The sequence below is a fragment of the Seriola dumerili genome, unplaced genomic scaffold (genome assembly GCF_002260705.1).
Source record: "Seriola dumerili isolate Sdu_G_001 unplaced genomic scaffold, Sdu_1.0 BDQW01000105.1, whole genome shotgun sequence".
In the NCBI taxonomy this organism is placed as follows: domain Eukaryota; kingdom Metazoa; phylum Chordata; class Actinopteri; order Carangiformes; family Carangidae; genus Seriola; species Seriola dumerili.
The window spans coordinates 1,476,845-1,488,297 of NW_019174360.1; the positions used below are offsets into that span (position 1 = coordinate 1,476,845).

The 11,453-nt window shown below is 41.1% G+C and overlaps 1 protein-coding gene across 1 annotated transcript in view; it reads left to right on the plus strand.

Annotated features, from left to right (window-relative positions):
• The window catches only part of LOC111222765 (transmembrane protein FAM155A-like), a 29,759-nt gene extending 27,417 nt beyond the window's left edge, over positions 1-2,342 (plus strand). The window contains exon 3 of the mRNA XM_022746605.1: positions 1,859-2,342. Within this exon, the coding sequence (XP_022602326.1) occupies positions 1,859-2,157 (299 nt within the window). The 3' untranslated portion in view covers positions 2,158-2,342. The remainder of the gene's footprint in view (positions 1-1,858) is intronic.
• The last annotated feature ends 9,111 nt before the right edge of the window (positions 2,343-11,453 follow it).

An 11,453-nucleotide genomic window follows, 5' to 3' on the forward strand; every position in this document is an offset into this window, starting at 1 on the left:
GTCTTTATTGAACGCAGCCTTTAAACAGTCACGGTGCTGATGGAACTCTTAATAACCGATTGAATCTCCGTCGGCGCCAATAACCTCAAACCAGCTCCTCCAGCAGCTGCTCGATGTTCAGGGCGAGTTTTGGACTGAACTGTTTCAGCTCTAATGGATTAAGACCTGGGCTCTGACTGGGGTCGCTCCAGAAGGTGAATTTTCTCAGTTTGAAGTCAGTTTACTTTGATGTTTGGGGTCATTGTCCTGCTGCATCGCTCAGCTTCTCCTGAGCGTCAGCAGCCGGACAGACACCCTGACGTTATCCTGGAAGAGACCCGGATAAACATTTTCCTCTTCGGTGATGTGGAGCTGTCCAGGCGCCTCCACCCTGCCTTCACCTTTTCATGTTGTTCCCTTTTCTACGCCACACGTAGAGCGGCGTGTTCTTCCAAACTGTTCAACCTCAGTTTCATCAGTCCATGAAACATTTCCTCAGTCGTGTTGTGGAGAGACAAGCGGCTCTTTGACGAACTTCAGGCGTCCACTTCACTTTTTGCTAAAACCATCAGCCTGTGTTATTAGTTAAAACTGATTGTTTTTGTTAAGAATTGTAATTTAGATGAAGCTCTGATCATATTTGGAGACTAATTTACACATAAACGGTTCGCCTTCTTTTTCTTGCCGCCGTATTTCAGCCTCCCCTCGTAAAATGAATCACAAAAGAAAAATGAAATAATTACAGATGAGGGGTTAATGTGCACAGTGGGTCATAAAAGTTTAATTTATTATACGCAGAGGACGGCAATTCTGTCACTCTTATGGGGATTCATTATTCACATCACAGTCAACTTGCTGATAGGAACAAAGAAAAACATTGGGCAATTTTTCTTTTTAATTAATTTTTTTTTTTACAGTTTTTATCTCACCCTTAAAAGTGCATCAGAACCAACAAGTAGGGTCGGGGAGATGTGAGTCCAGCGGAGTCTGTGCTGAGAGGAGGTATCAGGTAAAACACCTGGTGAACTGTGGTTGCGGTGGAGACGGTTAACGGCCTTAAAATAAAGAGTTGTGGTTGTTATTTCTTTTAAGTTTTTGTTCCAGATCTCAGTTTTTACCCAGCAGCCTGTCATCCGACTCCTTGCGCCTCCGTTCAGTGAGAGCTGTGTGAGCTCCGTGTAGTTTTCCCTGTGCAGATAAGTGCGGTGACAGCTCCCTTTTTCATGCCGCCAACTTGAGACTTCCAGAGTCATCGACTGATGCAGCGATGCGTCACCCCCCCTGCGTGGTTGTGGTCTTAAATCTGAGTTCAGCGGAGGGTCACCGTGTCTGGTCCTCCGCGTCACGACTAGAGCCGAGCACGCTGACGGTCTCACTGTGCTGCGATTAAACTGATGTTTTTTAACTGAACTTGAACTGGTTTTTCAGGCTTCATTCAGACGCTTTGCTTCCATCTAATCCTGAGGTTTCTCCTGTAGAGTGGCGGCATCAGATTACACCTGCACTGTAGCAGATTGGTTTATTTATCAGGCTGAACTAAAGAAGCAGCTTTAATGCCGTTATTTAACCTTTATGTCACTTTTGTGTCGCTGTAACGAAGTAACTTCTTTTGTCATGTATTTAATTTGCTGCATTAGTCAAAATCAATAAACAATTTCTCAATTCATCCCCCAGATAATTAACAATACAAACATCAGTCTACAATTAAATATAGTGCCATAGAGGCTGAATCTTTAATTCTGTCCCTGGAGAACCTTAATGTCTCGTGACCTGAAGGCTGACAACCATCAGGAAACCACATCACCGAGACTCTTCATATGAATATTTGTACTGTAAAAGTCAGCATGGTCAACCGCTGTCATCTGTTTCTGTTTCTCAGGGCTCTTGGGGGATCATCCATCAGACAGTGAGGCGGAGTGCTGCGACGTCCGATGGGACTCCAAAATGGACAACCCTTCAGGCGGGACAATAAAAAGGACTGCTTCTTCCTGCCAGCCCGAGGGGGCCTCGGTCACCTCCGCCGCTACCCCGAGACTGTGCAGCGGGCGACTGAAGATCTGCCTGCTGGCCCTCGTCCTCCTACACACTGTCATCATCATTTCAGCCTCCCATAATTCTACGTTGGTGGGCATGGCTGCCATTTTCTCACCAGAGGAGAGTGCTTCTAATGAGGAGTGAACCTTGGGGTTGAATCAAGGCTGGAGCTTGTAAAGAGTGATGTCGCTCGAGAGCATTATGGCTTTTACAATGTCATGGCTGCCAGGGACACGTCTGGCGAGACATGCTGGGAAATGCCTCTACAATCTGCCGCAGATGAACCATCAACCACAGGAAGTGGGAGGGTTTTAACTGGAGCTAAGGGTGCTGGGATTGGACATCGACGAACCGAGATGTTTGAGAACCGCCCCCCTAAAGAACTGACCTCTTGCCACTTGAAACCTGCTCATTGTTTCTATTCCATCCAAATGTTTTCTAGCATATTGTCCCTCCTCTCCTTCCTTCCTTCCTTCCTTCCCTTCCTTCCTTCCCTTCCTTCCCTCCCTCCCTCCCTCCCTCCGTCCGTTTTCAGTGTGTGTGTGTGGATGGCATGTCAGAGGAAAAAATGGACATCGGTGAAGTGTGTGCCCTCGCTCATCATCACCCTCAGATTCTTGCTGCATTATTTTCAGGTGCCAGAATGTTTTGACATATCAACTGTGTTCCACTTCCTCCTCTCCATCACCTCCGAGGCGTCTCCTCAGCCGCCGTGTGTGTGATGCTGCTCGAGGACCAGCTCATCCATCCTCCATGTGGGTCTCTGAAAAACAAAAAAATGTTTGTGATTCTTCTATATTCTGATGTTCAGCTTGTATTTCGTCCCACTAGATCTTTTTTCTCGACCTCTTAAACGACGGTACATGCCTACACGTTTTTGGACCTTAAGTGCTCTGAGACTGGCGCGCTCTCTCTTCTAACTTGTTGGGCCATTGAGCAAGTTAGGAGGGATGAAGGTAGCGACGGTTCAGCTCATGATTACAGGGTGTTGCGGGAGTTGATGCCGAGCTTCGTTGCCATCAGTTTACCTCAGACGGTAGCGTCGTCGTTGCAGACAGGCAGCCGGGTGGCTCGTCTGCAGGTAGTGTTTGACTGCAGGGACAACCCAGGGACACCAGAGGACAGCTGCATGAAGTCAAAACACCAGGGGCCTCATTTATCGACCACGTGTAAACCGCTTTCTGCACACACACAATCTGACTCATCGGTTTCTTCTTCAGGTATCACCGAATCTCCAGCGCACACAAACCGCAACTCAGCTTTTAATCGTAGAGAGTCTGTAGCTTCAGTTTTAGCTTGATAACGAGAACATTTTAAATCAAATTTCACAGATATGATTGGATCACACAAAGGGGGGGTGTGGCTTCTCTATCCTTCCACCCTTGAATACAGTGCGATGCAGTCCCCTACACCTCCACCTGCCTCCCCCACGCTGTCAGATCAGAAGCAGGTAATAAAGGTTAAATTAATAAATTAGACCTAAACAGCATTCTTTGGAAATATAAAAGTTTTTTGCCAACACACACACTCTCACTAAGATCTTCCTACTACTAAGTGCAGTTTTATATGATGGGTGGGTTTTACATTTTACAGTAAAGAAAAGAGATGGATTTTGATATGAAAAACTATTTTTCATTTCACAGTGTCTTTAATGTCTCTATTTTGTCTGTATTACTGAGCACCTGTAGCTCCATATAAGAGAGCCAGAGGAATTAAGTTATTACCCGTGAGGTTTCAGCATCATTTATTTTAATTAGATGAACTGAGACGGGTTTATTTTCTGTTGAGCTGAAACTTTTTTCTAAAAGTACGTTTCTAAACTTTGAATTACATTGAAAATGCTGCAGCCAGTTTCCAATGTCAATTTTAAGTATTGTAGTTTAGCAATTTAGAAATAATTTTAATTTTATAATTTTAATTTAGAAAATGCTGCATCATGATCTTTGGCACAATATTGTTCGAACTTGTTCAGACCGTAGGGAGATAGTGACCCTGCAGGAACACGTGTAACACGAGCTTTCCCTCCCATGATGCACCAGAACCTAAATATCTTTTTTATCTTTCTTTACTTTAATCCACAACAACAACTTTCATCGGGATGTGGTTGACCATTTTTCTGCATTCTGGGGGCGTTTCCATCCACCGACAGATTGGTCACTGATCACTGCATGAAGGTGTTATCAAACAACGTTTCGTAAATACCAGTTTTCCTCTTTCGTATTCGACGTGTAGCGCTCGTCCTGTGCTTTGGTTTGATAAATGAGGCCCCGGATCTTTGAGTGCCTCTCTGCTGTAGAAGCCCAGCGAGGCAGATACTGGCAATGGAGCAATATGGAGAAAAAAAAACCAACAACAACAACAACAACAACAAAAAAAAAACAAACAAACAGCCGGTGTTAGTGTCCTACTTTGTGGCCTCTTCACTACTGTCGGCTTGACTTCTCAGTATCGTAGTTGAGCAAGTGACCAAGAACCACCCAATCAATCAATGTGTCGACTCTTAAATCACCCTTAGACAAGCTGATCAACCGCTATCTTTCACAGACTAGCAAAGGGCTGTGTTAGTGTCAGCGTGCGAGGAGTGTGAGGAGTTTTAAAGGGCTGATCCATCTGATTTTGTTTTTGTTTTGTTTTTTTTGTTTCCTTTTTTTGCATGGCTGCTGCTAATAAAGTGCACATTGACATGAGGACAGGTCACGCAGGGATTAAGAAGGGATTAAACTCCCATCTTTAGCTAGAGATTGGACAGAAAAATAGATCTATCCAATACTTAAATCTGATACCATGAGCAACTAGAGATGCACCAAAAACTAAAGCTAAGGACGCCAAATCTTTCTCTTCTTTTTTGTCCTCCATCCTGGTTGCCTCTAATGATCAGTTACAGACAGATTGGAGTTTTGACTTCACCTCCAAATTGTTCTCGGCTGTGAAAAACGTGGTATCAGTGCCTCCTCCCTTCCCCATTAACAGCTTGACCTTACCTCGCCTCACATCACGTAATGACCATTGATTTCACACACACACACACACACAAACACACACACACTCTCATATAGAGTGGGATGTCACATGGAAGTCAAGTCTACGCTCGCCTCTGGATTTTCAAGATGCAGTTCTTATACTTTAACCCCCCCCCCAGTTTACTTTCCGACCCCCTTTCTTTTTGCTTGATTTTCTGGTGTGATGTGTTGTTTCGTTTGTTTGTTTTTCCTTGACGAACTGTGTTGACGAGAACTACTTTCCCCCTTGAAGACAGCAGCGGATGTAACAGGCCCACACTTTGTGCTCCGTCCCCTTCGATCTCTAGCTGTTCACGATCTGAGTCCTGTGGATCTATGCAGAAGAACCCCACCCCAAACTGCCCCACTCACTTTCCCTCTAACCACCACCACCACCGCCACCACCACAACCACCACCACCACCTTCACCACCGCCACCACCACCACAAACTCCTTGTCCTTTCTGTTGTAAATATGTCCTGAGGATGTGGGATCCCCAAAATGGCCACCTCCCCTTCCCCGACCTCCCCTACCTCCCCCCTCTGTTGGAATCTCAGTGTTTTCTGTTCGCCTCCTTGGTTTTTGTCTGTTTTTTGAGATTTTTGCCGCATTTTTCTGTTGTCTAAAGCAGTGGTGTGAGTTGATGAGTAGGACTAAGTTGGATGTTAAAAAGATGAGATAAAGAGGTCTAAAGAAAAATATACAAAAAAATGAAGCTTGAATTGAGAAATGGGTTCAAATATAGAGAAAAAATTATGATAAAGTTGTCATATTGTCATACTAGAGATGCTTTAGTTTGCTAATTTACTTTCTTTTTTTTCTACAAAAGACTTGGATGAAATTATTTATAAAATGCGTCCCACGAGTCATGATCTTTTTTGGACGTAAAACAAATACATTTATTAACATTTTGTTCAAAAGAAAATAAATATAAATTATGTTAAACATTACTGGTGTTTGTATTTTTTTCACTGTCTTTGATATGAATGATGGAACCGCAAAGCGTTCAATATTAAAAAAGATAAAATAACAAGGACAGTACGAAATAAATAATCACATGTGTTGTACACTAATTTTGCTCGTGCTAATAGCAGCTAACAGGCTGAATCCAGCAGTTGTTGAGCTTGCTAAATCAGTTCTGCAGGTATGTGATTGGCTGAAAGGTGAGAGGGCAATCATCATCATCAAATTATCCAATAAAAAGTGGAAGGAAGTAATTGGGAAAAATGGACTTGAAATGGCATTTTGATATAAAAATAAAAGTCTTAAAAAATATAATTATGAAAATACGAATGATCAAATAGTTATTTCATAACAATAATTTCACTTTTAATAATTTATTAAATTATTTAACAAATAATTGTGTCATTTATATATTTTACACAATTTATTCAAGTGATTATTTATTTTAAAAAAATAAGAATTTAATATTGAACGTGATGCATGTGGAGGCATATACACTCCAGCAGAGGGCAGTATAGGATCATATTTCAGAATGCAGACCACTCTGAGCCTGTTAGCTTTCCATCAGGTCAGCTCTACCCGGGGCATTTTCCTTCTTCCATTATGGAGATCTTTCTCACCTTGAGTGTTACATCAAGTGTAAAACATCATTAGAGTCAAACACTAATTTCTCACTTGTGGGCATCATCAGCTTGATGGAGTCTTGCTGATTCTACAGAAAGGCAAAACATCTGGGATAAATCAAAAATAAATAATTAAATATGATCCCATGTTGCTTGCAGACTTTCTTAAATTAATGTTTGTTTTAGTTTGTCGTAATAACTGACAGTGCTTAGTGTTGATTCAGGGTATTTTCAAGCAGCTTGTATTAATGGGGGTGCATTTCATGGCCTTTCAACAGAGCAAGGCTAGCTGCTAAGCTAAGTTAGATGTGAGAGAGGTTGAATGTTATATTTCATTTCTTTCATTTAATATTTTTTCTCTTCCATATATAATTTATTATTCTTTTCTAATTCTAATTTTAGCCCAATTTTCTATCAGATTTGCTTTAGAAATGAAAGAGTTACTGTCTTAAAACCATGAAAGTAGAGTTATTTAATCAGATTTTTTTTGGCTCACTTGTTAGGACTTCATAACAGGTGAATTAACCAATCACATTACAGTGGGCGGGACCAACGATAATTGGATCAGAGCTACCTTCGCATACCGGAAATGTCATTGACTTTTCAATTAGGTGCGCAACTGCCTTCACGCGACCATCCCGCGGTGAAAATTCAACAAAACATAATGACGATACCTCCAATTTGTAGGCAGCAAGTTAAGCAAAAAAAGTATACCCAAAGCCGCCCCAGCCGGAAATTGAAAAATGTCTAAAGAAGAAGAAGAAGAAGAAGACGAATACGACCGACGACGTTGTCCTACTGTCTGCATTTGACTTCACATGACAATATTCACAACTTTAAATATAGTTATGAAAAAAAAACTTATTAATTTTGTCAACCCGTGGACACTTACGGACCAACAGAATATAAATAATCAAGGAATGGGACCAACTGTTGAACTACACCGCCGCTTCTCAAGGTAAAGAGCCGCCATTTTGTCTTCACTATGTTTACTAGGTTTACTACGGCTGTAAGTCTGAATCTGAACTGTATCTTTGTACTTGTACTCATGGCTACTGTAAAATGAACTGAGCAGTTGAACTGTGGATAGAAACTTCCCCCGAGCTAACCATGTGTAGCATGTCAATACTGACAAAAGTTTAAGCGTTTATATCTTTGTCTGTGTTTTTATCTTCTGTTTAGCACGAGCACAGTTTGCTACCAGGTCAGTGTATTTGTAGTGTTTGAAAAGAAGAACTAACCAATACGTTGTTCCAGCCACAAGGTGGTGCCATAGGATTATTTTAGATACAAGAGTGTTGCGGATGATATAGACTTTGGATTTTTCTCTTTTTGGAGCCAAATGCAATGAAAAAATAAAGACAAATATTTTGTTTAAATGTATAGATTGTCTCTAGATGGCAGTATGGCTTGCAACATTTGAGAGGTTGTACAAAATACCATCAATTAGAGCTTAAAAGGGGGAACTAAAGAATTAAAAGTCTAAAATATAAAAAAAATATAAAACTGTTGTAAAAATAACAGTTTATATAATATCTGAATAATGCAATATGGAACACATGACTGTAAAATAAAACAATGTCAGAATTTATATAACTGTGCTTGTACTCACAATAAGATGTCTACAGATGGCAGAATGTGTCTACATAATGCATCTACAATAACAACAAATACTCTGTCGAGATGGCACAAGCAAATAAATACTAATAAATTTTATTGTCCGAACCCTAACCCCATCCTGATTCTCAACCTGAGATGTAACCTCAGAGGAAACGTGGACACAAAAACCGGTTGGTTCAGCTTTACCGCAGATTAACAAGCTTCCACTTTCCAAACAGTCAAATGGTTCCTGTGGCAGGTCTGCCTGTTAAAGTGGTTTGACTGCAATTTCCTCTCTGTGCCTTTGCCATTTTCTCCAACGGCAGAGCACACACATCTCCCACTCAATTTTCCTTTTTTTTTTTTCCCCCTCTCAAACACATATCAACCGATCTGACATTTCCTCATCTCAGGGGCCTTTTTTCAATGTCCAGGCTGTAAAACATTTGTGCAGGAGCTGAGAGATGGGGAGAGTCTTCTTGAACTCTGAGGTCTGCTCATGCCAACAAGTCAAGACATTTCTAATTATGTCTTCAGTGTAGGAATGCACTTTCCCCCCCAGTGCTTTGTGGGTGTTATGTCCATGTCCACATAGAATTTAAGTATCTGCAAATATTGCTGCATATTTCCAAAGATATTTGTGATGCATTTTTTTAATGAATTATATTAAAAAGAAAACATTAGTTGCCTCTCTTTATTAGATATTATAGCACCATGATCCACTAACAGTGATTAATGTTAAGCCCTTGAGAATTTGGCTTTGAATCTAAAGTATTTCTGTATAAAAAGCTAAATTAAGCCAATGTGCTTCATCACATTCTGATGTTGGTGCTCTGAAGCTGGTGACATCACCGTTTTCAAAATGATGCCCCTCCCACTTACAACAAGTGACAAGCACATAGAGGAAAAAAGAAACTGAAATCTCTCATATAAAATAACCTCTTGGTGTTGGTGTTGTATTGCTCATCGTAAGATGTGCACACTGTAAAGATGTAAACACTTCTTTAGCACCTTTTTAATTGACCTCATAATGGATGAAGTGAGATCACTGGTGTGACTTTTAGAGACTGGACCACCAACATTTTTAAGAACTCAGAAGAAGCTGAACTAAATGAAAAACATGATCATAAAATGGATTTACAACATCACCTGTCAAAAAGTCTGAAATCCAAGATGGAGGACATTTTTAAATCTTAAGGACGCTCTATTCAAGTTAAGGAAACAAACACAGATTTTACAGTATGAGGCTAAAATACAGACATGCAGCCAAATGCTGATGAGATTCTTCCTCTTTCTCTTTATTTATAATCAAACACATAAAAAAAACATACGTGTGTACATGCAGCGCTTGTGTTTAAACCAAACAGCCCACCACCAACCAACAACTAAAGAGCCCAGTCTGTGCTCGTGCTGTCACACGCTCTAAATGACTTGGCGATGCCAGCATCCCTCCCACATCTCGTCCTCTCGCTGCCCACTTTCCTCTCCCAGTCGGAGTTTATTTATCGAACAATCTGGCATCCAACTCGCCCGAAACGCTTCAGTGACTTGACACCTCGGCCTCCGTCGCCCAACACACCATCCATCCGATGCCCGGGCTCGTCTGCATCAAAGCCCGCGCTGCAGCGGCGAGTTGGAGGGGTGACAAAAAAACTCCTGGCAGGCTGCATTTGTTGCTGCTGCCGCTGCCTAAGGGAGAACAGCTGGGGTTACTATTGTACATGAGACTTGGAGGAGTTAGGTAGCCTGACATCAGAGTGAAAGAGAATAATGTGTTTACATGATCCTTTTTGTCTGAGGAAAATGGAGAGGAAAGGTGCAACACAAACTAACACACACACACACACACACACACACACACACACACACACACACACTGAAGTCCAGTGACGCTGCAGTCTTACATTGTGCCCTCTGGGTTACACATGTCACTTCCCATCTGTCTTGTGTACTCCGTCGAACAAGCTCCTGGAGCCATTGTGTTTTCGATTGAGGCTGAGAGAACAGCCGCCACATCTTGTGGAACCACATGAAATTTTAATGCTTTAATATGAGTTTTTTTCATGTGTGTCATTGCATTGGAAAAATAGTTTTTCTTACAGGTAGAAATCATATAGAAGTAAATAAGGGCCAAAATAATCTGTCTCTTGTCTGCAACTGATTACTTAACTGTAAAATTTAATCACTGCTAAATACTTAACATTGAAATTTAAACCTGCAGTTACCTATTTTCACAGCCAGAAAATGTTGGACACTTAAATTTCCCTTGTGAGCTCACAGACCCTGAAAACACTTCAGGCTTCAAAATTCAAATTTGTGAACTTGGGAATTTCAAAATCTGCAGCCCATAAACTCAGATAGACGGTTTCAAAGTGAAATACTCTGAAGTATTTAGAGGAATGGTTTGATATTTTGGAAAAATACACGTTCTTGCTTTAGGGTTCACTTAGCTTCGCATGACTAGACTAGAAAAGCTACCAAAGGTGACAAAATCGCCCACCATTACTTCTTCAGATCACTAATTAACACATTATATCTTGTTTCTTTAATCTGCACAAAAGACAGAAGTGTAAAAACAACAGCTTGTGGTTTTATGGGTAGTTATGTGCCAGACTATTTCTTGGCCAGGAGTAGTGGACTTTCTGGACTGTTAATTAGAGGTGCTGATAGGTGGATGTTATTACTTTAGAAAAGGCATGCATTCTAGCTGTTCCCGGTCTTTATGCTAATTTAAGATAAGAAGCTGTTGACAGTAGCTTCATTTATAGCATACACACGGTATGAGTGGTATTGTGCATAAGTGTATTTCCCAAAATGTCAAACAAAACTATTCCATAAAATTTCAACATTAATTATTGAGTAGTGGTTAAATTATTTAATCTCATGATTTCAGTTGCTCCAGAAAAATAGGTACAAAGCCGATCACCTGTGATGATTCTCTGTGGACATATCTGAGGTACATGTGATGCATTAGCCTTGAGCCATGGCTGTTCCTGCTTGTTGTAGTGCAGTTATCAGTAGTCCTGCTGCATGAGCACGTCATGCTGTTAAGCAACACACTCAAGGTGACTGGGTTTTTTTTTTCCTTTTTCAGTGTCGGTTCACAGGTGGCTCAGTTTTCTAGCTGCAGGTTTTCTTCCATACCACGCATTGCAGATTGCAGCGTGTAATATTTCAAACTCATTATGTAGTTAAAATAATTCATGGTTGTCAGGTTGTCTTGATGCCTGCAGTGAGCATCACAGGAAGTAGTGAT